Source organism: Dreissena polymorpha, chromosome 5 (genome assembly GCF_020536995.1).
Source record: "Dreissena polymorpha isolate Duluth1 chromosome 5, UMN_Dpol_1.0, whole genome shotgun sequence".
NCBI lineage: Eukaryota > Metazoa > Mollusca > Bivalvia > Myida > Dreissenidae > Dreissena > Dreissena polymorpha.
In genome coordinates this window covers 51,810,068-51,831,860 of record NC_068359.1, presented here as the reverse complement: position 1 = coordinate 51,831,860, position 21,793 = coordinate 51,810,068, and the positions used below count along the sequence as shown (strand labels likewise).

General features: G+C 35.9%; 4 protein-coding genes and 1 pseudogene across 45 annotated transcripts in view; 3 read left to right on the top strand and 2 right to left on the bottom strand.

The window, feature by feature from the left end:
• LOC127881977 (exocyst complex component 8-like) overlaps nucleotides 1-21,793 on the top strand; it is a 156,227-nt gene that overhangs the window by 248 nt on the left and 134,186 nt on the right. The window lies entirely within an intron of this gene.
• Nucleotides 1-21,793, top strand: part of LOC127881984 (EF-hand domain-containing protein D2-like) — a 188,951-nt gene that overhangs the window by 74,599 nt on the left and 92,559 nt on the right. The window lies entirely within an intron of this gene.
• The window catches only part of LOC127881980 (lysophospholipid acyltransferase 5-like), a 152,184-nt gene that overhangs the window by 51,331 nt on the left and 79,060 nt on the right, over nucleotides 1-21,793 (bottom strand). The window lies entirely within an intron of this gene.
• On the top strand, nucleotides 162-14,376 carry LOC127831217 (ankyrin repeat domain-containing protein 42-like; annotated as a pseudogene).
• Nucleotides 15,484-21,793, bottom strand: part of LOC127881976 (uncharacterized) — a 27,132-nt gene continuing 20,822 nt past the window's right edge. Inside the window, exon 6 of the mRNA XM_052430260.1 lies at nucleotides 15,484-18,991. Coding sequence (XP_052286220.1) covers nucleotides 17,190-18,991 — 1,802 coding nt within the window. The 3' untranslated portion in view covers nucleotides 15,484-17,189. The remainder of the gene's footprint in view (nucleotides 18,992-21,793) is intronic.

Here is a 21,793-nt window from a genome sequence, read left to right as displayed (position 1 = left end):
AGATTACAACCGGGGAAGGACTCAAACAATGGAGGAAAGTTTTGCTTCTTTGTCTATATTTTGTGCGCAACATTCAAGCCCCGATATAAGTTGCAATAATTCAACTATCAGCTTTAAAACCCAATGGGTTGCTGATAGTTGCAATGCGCTCTCTTTTGGCCATGGGTACAAAATGTTATCAACAATGCAAGGGTTAAGGAACACGGAAACTGCAAGAACTTATACAAGTTTACCTATCTAAACCACAAACTCATCCGAATGGTACCATTAAAGCAAGAAATAATTGATTTTATTGACTTAGGTTATGTTTTTTACGCTTTATCCGCCATATTGGAAAATTGACCGAATATTGGTTAGGTCGCAGTACACCAATATTTTGCATGTCGGGTTATGTGCTCCAGCCTATAATGTCGATAACGATGTGGTATTCGATACAGAATACACTGTTTCAAATTTAAACATAAACATGTCAGCAAGAAAAGTGTGTTGAAACATCGTCGTGTTTTTATAGGGTGCATGCAAAGGATGACATCCGTAGGTTGCCATTCAGGTAAATTTAACATGTTTATGAAGTTTATTCATTATTCTCCTCAATTTGTCTCGAACGACGACTGTTTAGTGAAGCGCACGGATTCGCTGCGCTGAACTTCACCCATGTTAATGAAGGGGTGCATATGGACTGCCAGAGCCGCCATAGCAAAAATTATCAAAGGCTCTGGGAGTCCGTTTATATGGACTAGCCCCGATATCAGACACTTAATATCAACGGATTGCAATAATATTTACATACGGTGATATAAAGGTTATTCGTTGAATTAAGTAGATAATCAATCAGCTGATACACACTGTTGATTTCAGCACACTACGCTGCAGCCGAGGGTCACCTTCCATGCCTGAAGTTCCTCGTCAGCACGGGTATAAGCCCCACGCATGTGCTAGGTGCGCGTAACGACCAGGTGGAGACGCCCGAGGATCTAGCCCAGCAGTTCTACAAGGACGCCATCAATGAGTACATCAACGGCATTGAGTGGGAACGGGACGACCCAGAACAGGCTGAGAGTGAGTCTATGGCACGCTTTCACCAACCCATTATAAGACTTAAAAAATAAAGAATAAAGTTAGAACACAGAGAAAAATATAATACTTCCAGCGTTTGAATATATACAGACTACCACTTGTGATTAAGTCATTAACAAACTGTTGTACATAAAGAATGACGTAGAAAGAGAAGGGTAATGGAAGTTTGACTCACATTTAAAGCAATTCGTGAATATTCAAATTGAAAGAATATTCTTTATACCCCCATAAACGAAGTATGTCCGTATTAAGTGTCCGCTCTTTAATTCAAGTTTTTTCATCCAATCTTCACCAAACTTGGTCAGATGTTGTATATAGATGATGTCAAGGTCAAGTTTGAATATGGGTCATGGCAGGTCAAAAACTAGGTCCTGGGGTCACTTAGTGAGTTTTAAACATTTAGCATGGTGTCCGATCTCTTATTCAAGTAGTTTTCATCCGAGCTTCACCAAACTTGGTTAGAAGTTGTATCTAGATGATGTCTAGATCAAGTTCGAACATTGGTCACGGCGGGTCAAAAACTAGGTCACGGTTTCACTTGGTGCGTTTTAAACATTGAGCATGGTGTCCGCTCTCTAATTCAAGTAGTTTTCATCAGATCTTCACCAAACTTGGTTAGAAGTTGTATCTAGATGATGTCTAGTTCAAGTTTGAATACGGGTCATGCTGGACCAAAAACTAGGTCATGGGGTCCCTTAGTGCGTTTTTTAACATTCAGCATGGTGTCCGCTCTCTAATTTAAGTAGTTTTCATCCGATCTTCACCAACTTGGTCAGAAGTTTAATCTAGATGATCTTAAGGCCAAGTTTGAACCAGGGCCATGACAAATAAAAAACTAGGTCAGGTGGTCTCTTAGTACAGTTTACACATTCAGCATGGTGTCGCTCTCTTATTCAAGCAGTTTTCATCTGATCTTCACCACATTTGTTCAGAAGTTGTATCTAGAAGATGTGTAGTTCAAGTTGGAACATGGGTAATGCCGGGTCAAAAAGTAAGTCACGGGGTCACTAAGTGCGTTTTAAACATTGAGCATGGTGTCCGCTGTTTTTGTGAAGACAACATGCAAAATATTCTGTGTCAATGCGGCATGTGGGGGTATTCGTTACGTCTGTGACAAAACTCTAGTTATAAGCGAGGCTGTTTTCACAGAAAACCCGAGCTATTGTCATAGCCAGCTCGTCCGACGTCCGACGTCCGCCGTAGGCGTCGTGCTAAAACCTTAACATTGGCTCTAAAATCAAAGTGCCTCCACCTACAACTTTGAAACTTCATATGTAGATGCACCTTGATGAGTTCTACACGCCACACTCATTTTTGGGTCACAAGGTCAAAGGTCAAGGTCACTGTGACCTCTAATATCAAACTTTAAAATAGGCTCTAAAAGCAAAGTGCTTCCACCTACAACTTTGAAACTTCATATGTAGTTGCACCTTGATGAGTTCTACATGCCACTCCCATTTTTGGGTCACTAGGTCAGAGGTCACTGTGACTTCTAATACAAAACTATAACAAAAACCTTAACAATGCCTCTAAAATCAAAGTGCTTCCACCTACAACTTTGAAACTTCATATGTAGATGCACCTTGATGAGTTCTACACGCCACACCCATTTTGGGTCACTAGGTCGAAGGTCAAGGTCACTGTGACCTCTAAAAAAAAATATGTAAAGCTTTCGCAGTCGAGCGTGGCACCCGTTATGCGGTGCTCTTGTTTTTAGACTTAAGAGAGAGAGAGAGAGAGAGAAGAGAGAGAGAGAGAGAGAGAGAGACCTATAGACGAGCGAGATAAGAGAGACATGAGATAGATAGAGTATAGAGAGAGAGATTATACTAGCTATGCTAGCGCTCTCGCTAATCTCCTCTCTTTTCCATCTCTATCTCTTCTCGCTCTCTCTCTCTCTCTCGCTCTCTTCGCGTCTCTCTCTATCTTCGCTCATAGCTCCTCTCTCTCTCTCTCTCTCCTCTCTCTCTCTCTCTCTCGCCTCTCTCCTCGCTCTCTCTCTCTCTCCCTCGCGCTCTCTCTCTCGCTCTCCCTTTCTCTCCTCTCGAGAACATGAAGAGGTGTATGTGTGTAGTAAAGGCTACCATGCTCTGAATGTGCAAGGAATTGTGGACTCAAGATTGTTGTTTGGTGAAAACAGGTCTATAACATTATTGTTGTTTACCTTTAACCCTCTACCACTGAGATATGCATTTTGATAGGTTTGTAATAAAATTTGAGTGTAGGACATTACCGTTGTATTTGTTTTAACCCTAATTAGGTACGACAATTTCCGCCTCGACTTGAATTTTGCTTAGAAAAGACTTCCTTCAAATGAAAAATACCAAAGTATCAAATAAAGATGCTAATTAGAGACCATTTTAGCTCGGCTGTTTCGGAGAAAACCCGAGGTAATGTCATAGCCAGCTCGTCGTCCAACGTCTGCCGTCCCCGTCGTGCTAAAACCTTAACTATGACTCTAAAATCAAAGTGCTTCCACCTACAACTTTGAAACTTCATATGTAGCTGCACCTTGATGAGTTCTACACGCTACAGTCATTTTTGGGTCACTACATGTAGGTCAAAGGTCAAGGTCACTGTGACCTCTAATATAAAACTTTAAGCATATGCTCTAAAATCAACGTGCTCCCACCTACAACTTTGAAACTTCAAATGTACATGCACCTTTACGAGTTCTAAATGCCACACCCATTTTTGGGTCACTAGGTCAAAGGTCATGGTCACTGTGACCTGTCATATAAAACTTTAACAATGCCTCTAAAATCAAAGAGCTTCCACGTACAACTTTGAAACTTCCTATGTAGATGCACCTTAATGAGTTTTTCTCGCCACTTACCTTTCTTCCATTTCTTCTGACAAGCTTTCATTTATTCAAAACTTCACACACAGCGGAGCATTGGCACCTGCTATGCTGTGCTCTTGTAGAAGTATATGCCATTGTTAATGTATTCATGTCCTTGTAAATCTTTTCTTTTTCTCTTGTAGTTTTCTGTATCATGGCTTTTAATCCAGTAATATGGTATATGTTGATTATGATTTAACAGTGTTTCTGATTTGCAATAATAGTTTCTTTTATTCAAGCACTTTAATATGTAATATAATTTACTTTTTTTCATTATAAAATAAACAGTTTTGTGAAAATATAATTGACATCTTTTGGCAATACTGTGTGCTGTTTTCATAAAAAAATAAGGTTGTTTGATTATTATCAAATAATAATTGCATTTTGTTTAAATCAATAATTTTTCAGATCTGGCATTCCCTGCCTATGTTCCTGCATTCTACGGTGACCTTGACCACTTGTGAATGCTTGTGAAGAATGGAGTAGTGAACATCAATGAACGTGATGACAAGGGCTCAACACCTGCACATAAAGGTGCGATATCTAATAGGCTTTTTGTAGGCAACAGTTTGTTATACCAGAACAGCATTATGAACAGTGAAAAAATGGTTTGTTCTGCCATGATAACATTATGTACAGTGAAAAAATGGTTTGTTCTACCATGACAATATTACATACAGTGAAAAAAATGAGCAGCCTAAAGTTTCAATTCACGAAAGTTAATAATCTATGATTTGATCAATACAAGTAAATGTACTTAAAACTCACATTCAATATGCCTTTTTACAGGAGAAAAGAAAATACTCCAAATGTGATCAGCCGTACAAATGTCTTTTTTCAATGGTCAAATTATCCATGCCTCGTTGGAAATATCATCAATAGTATACTTTACTCATCAATCATGCTAAGGTTGGTCAAGTGACTAAAGAATAGTTGAATAAACAAAGTTTTTTATGGAGCTAATAAAAAAACTCAATTAGGAAATATTACTGTGCTGTCAAATTGTATTGCAGTCAATATTTTATATGCATTTCATAATAGGTCAAATGTAGCCATCTAAAAGAAAGCATCATTCAAATATCCATATGGTATAAACTTGACCTAATTCAAAAATCAATTAACTGTTGTTGACAACAGAGGGTAACTCAGTCCAAAATTGTGTATGCATTAGTAACAATATTTAAGTTCTGTTAAACAATAACTATGAGATATTGACCAAAAACGTATAGTATCCATTTCATCAATATTGTAATGATAGATAGACTAATTGCTGTTAACAACAGGGGTAACAAACAAAAATTGAATGCATAATTGCCCATTGTTCAACTTTGAATATTCGTGTTTGAAAAAATTGCACAATAACTCAGAGATATTGACCCAAAACTAACAGAGTCAATATGATCAATTATTTGAACACATAATATTTATTCAGCTGCTGGCCAGGGCCATGTGCATGTGCTACAGTGGCTTATAGAGATGGGTGCCAACATGTCAATAACAAACAAATCTGGCGAGATCCCGCGGGACGTGGCCTGGAGATTCTCCAAACTTGCCTGTGTCAAGCTGCTTGGTCGAGATCCACTACTAAGGGGGGAAGAAGAGGAAGCAGAAGGTTGGTTACAGAACTGTAGCGTAATTCGATGGAATGATAACGCACACAACTTAAGTAACTAATCATAGAGATTGATTTAGCTATTTACTTGATGCCTTCTAGTCTACAAACTTATCAACAACATATTTTAGACAAACAAACTTGCAGATGCTTTGTAAAAATAGTTAAGGTTGCTTTAATTAAAGCAGATTGTTTGTAACAGTAGTTAATGTTTCTTAACCCTTTACCACTCAGAAATGCATTTAGACGCGTCTTGAGAACCTAAGACAATCAAATTATAGACCTTTATTAATAGATTCTTCTTTTCCAACCATACCATACTGATGAGCAACAAACAGCATAAAACCTGAAGAGACTGTGTCTATCACAGGCTGTTTTGATTTTATGCTGGTTGCATGAACGTTTTCCCCTTTGCCTCTGAGTGGGAAAAGGTTAAATTGGTGTACATATGACCCAGGTTTTGGCAGGATAGTTTTAAACTAAATCTCACTTTCAGTATGAATCAAAATCCTTATGTAACAACAAACTTGCAAGACATATGACCAATTATTAGACAGTATGTGTATAATATGATCCTACATTATAGAATACAAACATGAAGAAAAGCTTGCTAGGAACAAGCCAGTTTTTTGACAAAAACAAACACAACAATGACCCTTAAATTTGATTTATAAAAATAGATATATAGATGACAATGATTATATTGGATGTAATTACATATCTTAAAACTAATATTTAAGTTGGACTTTTATTCTTTATAGACTTTGAAATGTCATTTGATAACTGAAATAAGTTATTTCAAATAACTATTGTATTATTAACTGTCATATTATGATAATCACCTCACTTTTGCACCACAGCTAAATCGGTGGATACAAATATTTCAAAAATATATAAATACTAAATAGTATAATCATAAACCATCTTTCAATAAATTTCAAAAAAGTAAAAGGTGCTCAGCAGGTCAACCGCTTTTAATGTTTAGACAATAAAAAATAAATTCATTTTTACTGTATCTTGTTTAGCAGAACCTCTTTAAGTGCTTGACATAATTTGCTAAAACTTACTGCAGCATTCTCTGGCAGTCTAGATCACTTGACCTAAGTCATAATGTCATATGCACTGTTGTTCTTGCGTCAACCAAATTCGCCAGGTTAGTAAAATATGGACATTTATAAAGTCTATTGGGCCCTGATACCTTTATTTCAGAGATCATATACTCAGCTTTTGTTGTGACGCTTTATGAAGTCAAAGATCACCATGCCTCACACATAAAGTATGTATTTAGGATGGGACAAATGTTTAAGATCAGGACTCATATAGTTATAAAGATTATTCTTCTTTATTGGTCCTGATTTCATTTACAGATCTTGGATATCCTGCACACCTTGCAGCATTTTCTGGAGATCTGGAGCACCTGGCATCCCTCATCGAGAAAGGCGTCAGTAATATCAACGAGCAGGATGATAAGGGGTCTACTTCCGCTTATAAAGGTAAGAAAGCGACAATAGTATATAATTGTTATTAAACAGCAAGCCAACTTTTACACAAGTCGACATTGATGCGTGTGTATAATACAATACAATGAATATTATCTAAAATGTTTCAAGTTGTTTAAACTTATTAGGAGAATATTTATACATGATACAGCTGCAGCTCAAGGTCACGCCCACATTCTGAAATGGCTGCTAGAAAAGAATGCTGACATGTCACTACGCAACACTCAGGGTCGTACACCGCTAGACATGGCACGCAGATACAGCAAAAAAAATTGTGTGAAAATTCTTGGCGGAAACCGAGGTAACTGTTTTTGAATTGAATGGATGAATTTTATTGAATTATGAGACATTGTCATTTTCATTCCGGCGAATATTTCCATTTTATATTTTGTTCTGTATTATTCTGTTACATATTTTGGTGATTATGCTGCAAAACGGTGGTTATTATTATTATATTATAGAATTATTCCCATTACTCCGAAAGCGAGTTATATTTGCACTTGTCACATCTGTTCTTCTACTGTGGACAGATGACTTGCAACACCTGGAGGAATGGTCGGACGAGGAAGCAGGGGGCACGGAGGGAAACACAGATGGGGCCTCCATCTCTGTCAGCGATAAACAGAAGAAAGAATCCCGAGGTGAGGGAAAATCTGTATAATTTGTTTTTGTGAGGACTTATCATCCTGTATCTTCTGCCGTGTCTTGTGCTTGAGGTGATTGCGAAGAGCTGCCTGTATACAAATGTTTGTTAGGTCCTTCTAAAAGTTTTGCCTCCAAGTCTCTTGCAGTTGTTCTGGGTTACGTTTTTAATGAGTTGAACTTTATAGAGCTATGTAGCGATTTTAGTAGTAATGAGAAGGAAATTGACCACTCCAGTTTCTTGTATGGAACGTTTCAGCTGTGGTTGACTGGCTTTTTCTGTCTATTTTGGGGAAAAGTACCTAGCAAAATTGGGATTTTGCGAGTCGCGAAATCTTCCAAATTGGGAAGAATTTTTATCGACAAAAGCATTATATGGGAAATTATTTTTCTGATTTTTGCTTATTAAATCTAAGGTTTTCATATATAGGTATTGCCCAAAAATGGTAAGAAAGTATTATGTAACTGTTTTTTTTACAATGCAACAGTCATTGTCGACTGCTAACGTAAGTATGTGTATGATAAAACAACACAGACTTTGTAATGATTGAAGTTCAAATAAAATACATAGCTGGATTTGTCATTAAGGATTTTTTGTATGAATATTCACAGTCGAAGGACCTGCATCACACATATTTTTATTCAAAATTCAAGTTGCCAAATGTCTGAAGGAAACCATTTTTTGAAACACTAAAGTAAAGCTGAACATCATAAATGTACAGCATTGAATTGTTAAGAAGCTACAAAGGGTAGTGACTCTGAATCTGTCAGTGGCAAATGTTCATCACTTGCTTGCTAATGGGCGAGTCAGATTCGGGCAGATTCTGGATTAACCGTACTCCGTAGACAGACAGGCGGTAGTATTTCCCCACAAAACATTCATTTTGTGTGAGCCTTTCGAGTCATTTTTTCGTATTTTACTTCGATACTACTTCGAATTATGCGACATTTTAAGACTGCGTCCGATTATCGTATTTTGTTAATCCAAATATACTCTTTCGAACCACAGTAACGTTGCAAGTGAAACAAGTCCACATGTATTTACCTCATACCATCGATATCGATTCTCAACCAATTTACAATAACTAATGGTTACACATGGTTATCACTTGTTGTATACATACCTGATAATTCTGAATAATCCAGCACTTCAATATTTAAAAGCTAATTCTGGCCAAAAATGACCGTAAATGTGTCTTAAGAAATGAATAGACACAAGCGGCCGTCACCTTGTCTGAAGTCACAAGATCGCAAAATTGCATTATGAAACACTCGATACGATGACCTTCTACGCATTGGCATGTTAAAACACGGCGCCAGATTATTTAAAACACGGTATCTACCGGTAAACGCATTTTTCGGCTTCGATTATTTTGGTCGGAAATGGGGAATAGTTTTTTTGATAATTGGGAAAAAACATCCATATTTGGCATATGGAATGGGTCCGACTATCGGACCCGTGAGATAGGCAGAAAAAGACCTGGTTGATATCCTTTTCTAGTGTGCAGGTCTTCAATTTCAGATGGCGTTTGCACTGACAATCTGGAGAGACTGAAATAGACATTTATTCTGGGAGACTTCTAATTGCTTCTGAATAATAATGGAAGTCATTCAGATTCCGGATCAATATTGTAGAACATTGCTGATGAAGATCTGTGCCTAATTCTGCGGAACCCTAAAAGAGCTTTATTGCAAAATTGGCTTTGCTGATTGGCCATTTCAAATTTTAACCATATTCTGCATTGTTTAATTTGTATTGTCATCTTTTCCCAAGACCTGCCTCTTCTGTGTTGGGACCATCTGTCAAATCCTAATGGCTTTATAGTAGAGGCTTTTTTCTTTGAAGTCTTCGTGCCTGTTAGCAAGGAGATCAATGTCATCTAAGTAGTCCGGCTTCTCTAAGACTGAGGTGAGTGTAGCAAGGAGATCAATGTCATCTAAGTAGTCCAGCTTCTCTTAGACTGAGGTCAGTGTAGCAAGGAGATAAATGTTATCTGAGTAGTCCAGCTTCTCTTACACTGAGGTCAGTGTAGCAAGGAGATCAATGTCATCTGAGAAGTCCAGCTTCTCTTAGACTGAGGTCAGTGTAGCAAGGAGATCAATGTCATCGGAGTAGTCCAGCTTCTCCGAGGCTGAGGTCAGTGTAGCAAGGACATCAATGTCATCTGAGAAGTCCAGGTTCTCTCAGACTGGGGTCAGTGTTCACTGCAAACCTTGTCTTTTTATCCTGTGACATTCCTGACGATTGAATTATACATGCACCAAGATACAGCCTTGTTACACTTAAGACATCAGTTCCATGTGGTTTGTTTTAACTAAGGATTTTCATGAGTGAGTCTTGGTGTAGTCTGTCAATTGCCAACGCTATATCAACAGACAAATCAAGAATCTGTCGAAGCTCAAAGATAAGGTTCATACCTGGTTTTCATTTTTCATTTTTCAAACGGGCGTTCTATCCTGTGTTTTGGATCTTGTCTGGCTGATGTAAAATATGTAATATAAACCCACTAAAGACATTCTTGTGACATTGCGAGTGTAAGGCTTTGCCAATTTTTGCTGTCTTCAAGTTCATTGTTCTAGCGAAGCTTGATGATGATCCCCTTCTTTCAGTCATCTTGAATATGCTGCCTGTCCCATTTATGTTTGAGGATGAACAGCAGAAGCCTTGTAGTGTCCCAGTTTTTTTTTGCTGTCAACATAAACATTCTTTAAGCAGCTGATTTCCAGTATGATTGCGTCCATGTCATACTATATGTCCGTTTCGAACTCTTCAATATCAGCAAGTGGTTTTAGACCAGGACAGGTCAGTGTCAATTTACTCTTTTCAAACTGATCTTTAAATCTCATATGTTATGCCATTTCTTCTGTGTGACCAGACTTCACAGGAAAGTCTTAATGGTGACGACGATCTCCTGCTACGAGTCTTTGTGCTCTTTTGAAAAATCTACACGACTTTGTGTTCAGCAGCCATCGGTGTTTCCTCAGCCAGTTTTTTCTTGCAGAAGTCTTAACTTTGCTATCCTTCTCTTTATACAAAGTTGCAACACTTTCATTTGAACTTGGTGACATGGAATCTAGAAGGGTTTTCTTTTGCCGCTTCCTCTCAAAGATGTTCCTTCAGAGTTGGTACGTCTCTAATGGCGTATTACCTTGGCCCATATTGATTTTGACTCATTTTTGAGGATACTGAATCTGTTCTGGAGCTAGATGTTGATTCCTTTCTAAAAGTCTAGTCATTAAGTCTTACTTACATCTGCTAGCAAAACATATTATAAAAGACTAGGCACTCGTTTTCCATGAGATTTGTGGTCAATTGTTAGATTAACCTATCATGTAAAGACGTTGTACACAATTACTCTATGTTATGAGACTTTAATCTTAGTAAGCATACATAAATTATAATCAGCTTATTATCAATTGCTCGACAAGAATACATTTTACATGGTCTATTAACTTACAAAACAAACATTAACACTGTATCCCTCATACCCATTCAATATCATTATCAGGTCGGGACCGACGCAAAGTTGAGGACCTAGAGCGACTCCTGGAGATTGCCAAAAAGAATTACACGCAGCTGGGCGGGCCTCTGCCGGAGGATCGCAAAAGGCTGCAAACCATCAAAGACAAGGACAAGTGAGTGATGAATGCAGTTATTGCTAAGCCTTTGTGAATGCAGTCGTAATTTGCCGTTGTTAATGCAGCTGTAACTTTGCCTTTGTGAATGCAGTCGTACCTTTGCCTATGGAATGCAGTCAAACGTTGCATTGCCTTTGTGAATGCAGCAGTTACTTTGCCTTTGTGAATGCAGTCGTAGCTTTGCCTTTATGAATGCATTCATAACTTTGCCTTTGTGAATGCAGTCACAATTTTGCCTTTGTGAGCAGTCGTAACTTTGCCTTTGTGACCATGTTCAAACCAGCGGAAAATGTTCAGTGAACATCTGTCAATAAATGGTTGGTTTCATCAGTTGTGTGTAGATATTTGTTGTGGCAATAAAAAGAAAATGGCTATTCCAAACTTTTTAATAATGCAGAGGAAATTTCTTACACGTAATAACCTTCTTCAAGTTATTTTATGAAAGCATCGAGTAATTCTTACCTATATATAACGTGTATCTTGAGGTTTTAGCTAGGAAATGTTATTTGACTTTGCACAAAAAATGTAATGTTTTCACAATCAATCTTAATTCTTATGCCCCCGGATCGAATGATCGGGGGCATATTGTTTTTTGGCCTGTCTGTCTGTCTGTGTGTGTGTCTCTCTGTCTGCCTGCCTGCTTGTCTGCTCTGCTCTGTCTGTCTGTCTGTCCCAAAACTTTAACCTTACAGTAAAGTTTTGCAATAACTTTTGAAATATTGAAAATAGCAACTTGATATTTTGTACGCATGTGTATCTCATGGAGTTGCACATTTTGAGTGGTGAAAGGTCAAGGTCATCCTTCAAGGTCAAAGGTAAAAAAAATCAAAGCGACGCATTGGGGGGCATTGTTTTTCTGACAATCACATCTCTTGTTTTTCAGGGAAAACTCGGGGGAATTTTGTTTGGTCAGACTTTTTTCCGACTTGTGTCGAAAAGTCCATACAATAAAAACAGCATATCAATTCCTCTGCCTGGCTATGGTGGCGTTGTAGTATACTTGTAGCTTAGTGTACTATTAGTAATAACATACTTCTCTCCGTCTCTTTGTTTATATAGCAGCTTTGATGCATCTATATATAATACATGTTATTGGCGTCAACTGCTATTTATTGAGGTTGTCTAAAACAATAAATAGGTTAAACTTATGATCCTGGAATTTTTTTATTTTCTATCAGGGAAAATTCATGGAAAAAAATCAGGGAACTTTGTTAATTCAAAAAGCTGGGAACCCTGATAGAACAATCAATGAACTAGAAGCTCAGCTGGACTACGAGCTCTTATGTTGTGAGAATGTAAGTAAGTGTCACGGAATTAACCAATGCCCATGTCTATTTATAGAACAATCAATGAACTAGAAGCTCAGCTCGACTACGAACGATTACGTCGTGATAAACTCGAGGCCCAGCTCGACCAGTACAGACGATACATGGCTGACTTAAGCTATCGTCTGCAGGCAAAACTAGGGGATGACAGTGATGTAAGTGAAACTGTGTCTTAAACGTTTGTAAAAATACACATTTTTCTTTGCCAGGGATAAGAAACAATATACTTACAATATTTGAATTAAGCTTACTTCATATTATGTGTTTAAATGCAACATCAATGTTTTACAGCACACACAAGGAAAATGTATCAATTAAGTTGTATTTAAAATCTAAAATGTTCAAATATAAATCAGGGATTATATAAAATTATAAGAAAAAACACCAGCATAGAATCATTATATAATTCAGTTTGAATAAATGCTAACTAAAATATTAAACTAGGATTCAACAAACATGATGATATCCAAATATCTATGCAATATTGATGCACAACTTGCTTTTCCCTTTGGAACACATTTCATAGAATAAAATTATGGTTTCTGTTATTTCTATATTGAATGCAACACTGTTCATCAGTAAAGCACTCACACAGCCTAAAGTTTGGTAACACAGTTTACAGTTCAAACTTTGAAAGGTTCAACACAATATATTCAACCACACAAGTATACACAAAATGTCATTTTTTGTGATGTTAAATATTTTGGAGACAAAAACCGTCCCTGTCGTCCATAAAAACACTATATACATCAAGCACAGTAAAAGTCATTTGTAAATAACAATTGTATCTAGACACTATCAGCACTCTAGTTTAACTAGAATACTTTCACATGCCTTTATGCCGATATATATATATATATATATATATATATATATATATATATATATATATATATATATATATATATATATATGTTGTTACAATGTATTTTACTGTTTACGGTTTAGGCATGTTTACATATCAATTATTTCTAAGCCAAATGCAACAAGTTTCTGACACCACATAAATTATTCTTTAATTGTATAATAGCTTTCTTGGTGTGACACATAATTAAAAGCTGTGTTTAGTTTATCGATTATTAACAACACATATTGCATTTTATTTATGTCACTTTTATGATTATTGTCCTTGATAATATCCTATCCTATTTTAATTCATGACAATCACATAAAATGTTTTCCCTTGTAATTAATTCATTTTTAGTCGGATTCTGATGCTGGCTATGGTCACCAATCAAGACAGTCAACAAAACAACGAGTTGTGAAGAAGCGCTGTGGCGTGAAAAAGAGGTCACAAGACGAGGGAGGCGTGTTCATAAAAAAAAATGTGTCCAAAGAGAACCGAGGGGCAAGATATCAGAAAGTTGTATGAGATATAAATGTGTGTTTACATTAGGGACATTTTTAAAGATTTGGGTAAAGCAGTTGAAGTTTAAATTCTGTTTGCTTAACCCTTTACCACTTAGTTATATATTTTGACGCATTCGTAGTCCCTTAGAAGGTTACATTTAATTAAATACCTTTCTTTACTGTATTCAAGTTTTAAAGGCTTCATATCCAACCCTAATATACTGATGAGCAGCAAACAGCATAAAACCTAAACCGACTGCGAGTTACTCGCAGTTGTTATGGTTAGGGTTTTATGCTGTTTGCACATAGCAATTTTCACTTTGCTTCTGAGTGGGAAAGGGTTTAGTTTAAGTAAAATAATAGTCTTTCAGGTTGTTTCTTCTGTTATCGCATAACACTCAGTCTCATTTGATAAAGAATATATACATAGCTGTATTTAGTTAATATTAATGTAGTGCATTTTAATGTTGTTTTCAGTTTCTGAAACGATTTATTTAAGATAATTTATTTATTTTATAACTTTTTCTACCTATATGTTTTATATATTGCTTCTGTATTAACGTGTGAATAAATATTTTAAAAAAATATTGCAATTTATGTGTTCGTTACTGATACTGCCAGAAACCATTATTCACAGTTTGTTGTTGTTTAAATGCGTTTTTAAATTTAAGGTGTGTACTTTTAATTAATTGATAATTTATTAAATATCTTAAATGTTCTAAAGACTACACATACTTAAATTTATTTCATATGAAAATGGGTAAAATATCAAAACGTTTAAGCCACTAACATTTCAATTAATATCTAATTGTTGTTTTTTAAGCTTGCATTTTGAATGTGCATTTGGTGTTGATGTGAATTGTTTGGAAAAATAAGGATAATATGATGACGAAAAAAATGCTTGTTTACTTAAATTTCATCGAATAAAAGCGGGAATCGTCAAAATATAATATTGTTGCTAAACAATTATGTTCTAAATATGGCATTACTTTCTATCAATTCTGGACATATATGATTTGTTTTCTACGTTTTCATACTTAACGGTAGTATTTAAATGATACAATTATGCACGTCTCCTGACTGTCTACCAATGGACACCAACTGAAAACATATCATACAGTGTGCTAGTTCAAACTTGTTGAATTAATCCTTATCATATTAATTATCATTATGTAATAATATATTTTAAACAGTGTTTGTTGTTTGATTCATGAAAGCAAATACATAAAATAATTTATTTGTTGTTATAAAACTTTATCGCAGCATATGCACTTATTTTATATTAAAATTTTAATAATTGTATGTGAATAATTTTCCATTTATTTTTAACTCTTCGTTGATATCGACCTGATACAAAGGTGTCTGATACATTGTTTATAGCAGGTTAACAGACGTTTATATCACTCAAATTTAAGAGATACGTCTTATTACTCGCAACCAACTATAAGTCAACATTTTTGGTGAACACTAATCAAGATTCAATACCAAAACAACAAATTCATAGCAATCTGAAATATATTTCAATTAAAAGTAACACAACTGCAAAAACAATGTATTTGCATATATTAAGTGAAATATCTCGTGATTTACATGACAAACGTCAGAAAACATATTTATTCCTGCTAAAAATGCATGAAAATGGTCAATCGATTATAATTTAATATTGGAGCGAGAATAGGGGCATGCAGGTATGATGAACAATACGACAGGTTAATGTCTATCGTTTTAAATATATACAGCTCAGCACGAATAAAAATAATTGCTCAGAAAGTCTTGATGTTATTTTATTCCAGGCCTACAAAACGATAGGGCACTAATCTAATATTGTCAACAAATATTGTATTACATTCCTATGGAAGACGTACGAGTATACAATAAATTGCGTTTATAAAAGTCACTTAACGTATCAATTAAAGTTGGTTATACTTGACTAGTAAAACAAATATATGAACAGAGGCCATTATTTGTTGTTTAATATGTTTGAGAGGAGATGGTCTCTTACGTTCAGTAAATTGTCAATTTTGTAGTAATGTTCTTGAGCATAAACATTGAGTACATATATAATGTGTTTTACATACATGTTGTTAAAGTTTAAAATAATGCTCTTGACTGTTTTTATTAACTTTTCAACGTTACGAATTTTATTTAATTTCTAACAACAGTACTCTCATTTAAATGCACGTGTTAATAATTTCACTCACCTAAAATAACATTCCTCATTAACATCTTCTCGCTCAACATTAACACCACCATGTCAACTTATGATCATCAAAACATTACATAATTAGTATTATGATCAACACTAATTACGAAATCAAAACAATTTAACCAGTGACCTATACAAACATTTAGATCCCTGATTTAACCAAAGCTTCGACACAGACACAACCGCAGTCCTCTATCTATACATAATAAAAGACAAAATCTCCATTAGGTTCATAAAAATAACAAAAGTATGTTTTATAGACGTGTCCCGATTTAGGTCTTAAAATTATGTCTGAAACCATACAAATCACAAAAAAATCCCTGACCCTTGCAGTTTCATCGACGAATAGTTTTAAAGTAAATAATTATTTAAATCCATATTAATCATGGGAAGTAAGAAGTTTTTGCCCAAGGGGCAAGAATTGAACACATTTTGTAGAGGATCAATATATAAAGTTTCACGTCAAATATTAAATCACTGACTCTAGTGTTGTCAGGGAAGATTTATTAATTTAAAAATCTATTTTAGCTCCTTTGACATACTATACTTAATGCGACAAACCAACACGTTCAGAATGAAACTTGAAAGAATGTTACCGAGGATAATTTCTGAAAAGTGCCCTTAAAATATGCCCTGCGGTTCAAAAGGATAAGTCTTTAGGTTTACAACACTGACGGACGACGGACAAAATGTTTCTCAAAAGCTCCCCATGAGCAATATTTGCTATGGTAAGCTATTGCAATAAGCGTACTGCAACAATACACAATTATAAACCCTGAAGCAATTCATAATCATCAACTACAGATACTAAAAACTTAAAATAAACATTAACTGTAGTAGTAAATCAAATACAAGTTCGAGTAAGATGCCATCGGTCTCGTAACGCAGCATCTCAAAACACTTCTGGACAATACAAATAATGTTTATATTATATATAAGAAATGCAGATGAATTCATTAAGAACTTTGTTTTGTTCATGTAAGATCGAAACTGGATCTTAATTAATATGAAATCTCATAGAAATACGAAGCCAGCCAGCCACATCGTCTATATATTGTTTATATAGCATATCATCACCGATAGCATCATCATGATTACCATCTTCACGAACAACAACTTTTTGAACACACCAATCAGAACCATTTTCTATTGAGGGTGTCCAGGTATATATCAGAAATCGTGTCATCTTAACATTTTTCAGCGTCTCCAGTTTCTGTTTGTATTGTTCTTTTGAATCATCAAACGCGACACAGAATTCAAGTTTAATCTCAACTCTCTGAGTACATGCAGACAGTGTGTTCACAATCTCGCTAAATTGGAATGCAAATATTTTGCCTAAGTAGATATTTAAATACTTTAGTGAAATAGGTAGCTGAATGACTCTCCATGTACTTACATATAGTGTAAGCGTTTCCAGTTGTGAGAGCGATGATAGTGAATGAGATATCAATTGTTCGTTCACCAGCAGACCTTCCATTGTAGATTCACTTATAAACAGACTCTTGATATTCAGACCATGGAGAGCTTTCCACAGTTCTGGGCAGTTATATCTGCTTTTAATACAAAGCTTTGTCAGCCGTGTGAGCGAAGCAAGTGACAACGACATTGACTTCGACTGTTCATGATTCACGTCGAAAGAGCCCCCATCAACACTCAAACATGTGATATTCAGACTACAGAGAGTCTCCAATAGAAGGGGAATGCCTAAACGCAATTTTACAAAAAGCGTTTCCAGCAATCCTAGCGATGCTAGTGACTGCGATAATGACGATGTGTGATCCAATTGACCTAAATAATAAAGACTCAACCACTTTATATTTAGACCACGGATGGCCTCCCTTAGACAGGGATTGTATTCAGAAAATTTAATACTAAGCGTTTCTAGGTGTATGAGCGATGCCAATAACTGTGCTAACGCCGATACATGATTCACTATCAAACCTGTTTTGCCACCACTCAGACTAAGACTCTTGATATTCAAACCATGGAGGGCCTGCCACAGACCAGGACTGTCATTGTTCACAATAACATCAAGCTTATCAAGCTGTTTTAGCGACGAGAGCGACTTAGACAACGCCGATACACGATTCGCTTCCAAATGTTCTCCGCTTCCACAAAGACTGAGACTATTTATATTCCGACCACACAGAGCCTCTAGCAGATCTTGGTGGGCATTCAAGTCAATAATAATCGTGTCCATCTGTGTTTTGAGAACCTGCGACAACTTCGATACATTATTTATTATGAGACCACTCCACCTTCCCTTCAGACTTAGAGTCACACTCTTGATATTCAGACTGTGCAGAGCCTCCCACAGATCAAAATGGATATCTTTCACGCTTATATTAAGTGTCTCCAGTTGTGAGAGCGATTGAAGTACCTTATAGAAGAAACCTACAAAGTCTGAAAGGCAATGTTTGAAACAATCCTTCATCCCATTGATACGCAGGCATTTAATATTCAGACCATCTAGAGCCTCCAAAAAAAGGCGGCAGTTCATAGAACAGTGCACTTGGAATGTATTGTTAAAACCCGTCCTTATTGTCGCAAATGTATTTGTAGATAGACCACCGACAGACGATGTTATGGAACATCTATGTAGCTCACACTGCACCTCATGATCGAGTGTCAGTAGCGTGCTGAACAGACGGCGTAGCCAGGAAGTGGAGCAGTTGACATAACGCAACTCAATGTATTGTACTGAGGGCAGTACTGGAGGAGGCTCTCCACACTTTGCTGGCTCTGCATTGTTGAGGACAATCCAGACCGGAAGTTCCGATGTGGCAAAACTTTCACAATCTGTTAATATAATTAAATGCATAATGATAACAAAGAAACTTAATATAATTAAATTGCTTGACATCACATTGACACCCCGATTCAATGTGCAGGGATTTAAAACATTTAAGGTTATTCAACAGTCAAAACAAATTCAAGTGCATTTGATTAAAAAGTTTGTGTGTAGTACTGTTTGGTTTGAAATAATTTGCAATTCTATGTTTCTATGTCCGACTGTTTTTTAAGTATAACTAAAATCAGCATTGACATTCTTAAACGTTCACTATACGTCCATTGGGATGCACTATTTAAGCGGTCATATATAACCTATTTGTGATCAAATTCACACATTTGAAAATGTTTGTATTTAAATCATTTCATATCATGTATGTGCTATATGATATAACGTCAAACACCTCCCATATTTTAAATCAATTATTTAAACACATTCTGTAATCTTACTGGTTCCATAAGCCGTAATCTTAATCTTTTCTGCCATGACAAAACCATTGCTGCGATGATCGATAATTTATTTATTTGTTAGTGCAGTGGTTATCATTAACATATATGGTAGGGAATCACTATATTGAGATTGGCTCTGTTTGTGAAGTCGTGTGCTTAAATTTGTTTATGTGCTTTGCATCAAGCTACTACTAAAATAATTAGACGCACATTTTCACAGTCATCAATCGATGTCTTGCACCCGCATTTTCTTTGTTACATTTGCCTCATGGTTTTTTCACGGCAGTTTTGTAACTATTTGGCTTAAAATTTCAATTTAAGATCAAGTCAATAAATCTCTTAATGACCATAGTTTCACATAACATCCTTTCACAGTTGTCAAGAAAAAAGTTTAATGTTCGCATTTGTGAAAATGAGAACTCATCATCCCCTACAATATCTTCATTATTCTTATGTGTGACTCACCATCTTTGTGTTCGATATATATGTATGCCCACTCCAAAACATGGTTTGTCTATGTTATAATGAGGAATTGACCATCATCGTTCGGTTCTATACGACACTATATTTCAGTGCGGTATGATACGATATGGATAGTATTATTCGCTCTCGTATGGTTTTAAATTATTAAGGGTGTATATCCCATACACCGTCAGTTTCTAACGGTTCAACGATTATATCTCAACCGACTACTCGATTACTCGGGTAGTATGGAAATTACTCGGGGTGTATGGAAAATATCCCATGGGCACGTGACCGCTTTAAGCCAATCGGATTTGATCATTCTTGTATGGGGTGAAATATAATCGTATACAACACTGAGTGATGGTATGTGAAACGGTCAGGTACACATGCACAGACAATCAAACACAATAAACAAATACGTTCTTTAATTGCTAAAAGTCCTATATAAACATACGATGCGTTCATTTAGTCAAAAGTTTAATATCACATTATTAAAATGTATGTTAAGGAAATAGTAAGTAATGCAATTTTCATAGATATTATGCCCTCCTGGATGACTTCCGAGTTACACATACGCATACACGTGTGAAAGCAGCTCGAATACGTCTATTGAGTTAGCCATGAACGTGAATACACTTTGTAATATATTTTTCACCAAAGCCATGGCGCATAAGTTTCTGTACCTGTATGTGACTAATAATATCCCATTGGCAATTCATCATCATATCACGGAATGTGTGTATGGTATTAATATTATACATCATCTTAGGAAATATTGTGGAATTAATATGCAGATCTATCATAAAAGAGCATATATTATATTACCCTAATCAATTTAAACGGATTTCGTCAAGATGCCTCGTTGTTTTGTAAGCCCAAAGTCTAGAGTACAAGCGGAAGGACCATGTGACACGATAAGATTGTACAAACTCAAGGTCTGTGAACGCAATATTACGCTGCGAGATCGCGAAATAAATATATCGCATTGTAATGTCGTGCTATAGCACTGATATTCCCGTTCTCACCTTTAGTAATTCAAAGGCCAAACAGTAAAAAAGCGAAGATCCGAAATCATTATCTTTGGATTATCTTGGCCGAGAACGCGAAAACATGATGCGAGGTAAAGAATAATTATGATGCGATATCTTAAAAGTAATTCCAACATCTCGCATCATTATATTGCAACCTCGCAACTACTCCGTTGCATATGGTTATGGTAAACACTGGGTAAGGGAAATGCCTATCTTTTTTACGTATTGCTTGTTTACATATATATATATATATGTAAATAGGTGAACACATTCCTATTAATTTTATGCTATATTTTGAAATAATTATAGAAGCTGGTAACTTTTGTTTTGTGTATTTAAGCGAAAGGCGATTGGTCACAAGTACAAAACATTATATGGCGACCCTTCCAAGGATTGACGGACTGGTTTGAAGTAACCAAAGATATTCAGAGTATTTTTGAATAAGTATATGTGTTAAACTGTACTCAAGAAAAAAAAGCTCGATTAATTCACATTTCATAGAACATACAAAAATTAAGACATATTTTAATTAGCGATTCATTCAGAAACATCCCCTAAACGAGATATTTAATTTGCCCTAAGGGGGTGAAACGGACAAGCGTTAGTCAAGAGGACTAGCCGCTGCACTGGGTGAAGCAGAATTTGCAAAAAAAATGGTCAGCATCTTTGATTTGGACTATTACACCCACATTGTTGTGTACTACCTCACACAGTGAAATGGCTGCTTTCGTGTACTTATTTGTCGTTGTTCTTCCAAAGGTTAAGAGAAAAAACAAAACAAATAGCTCTTACGCAACACCGGTTATTTAAGATGTTTTATGAAAATAAAACATATTCCTTAAAGGTATTGATCCCTTGCTAGCTA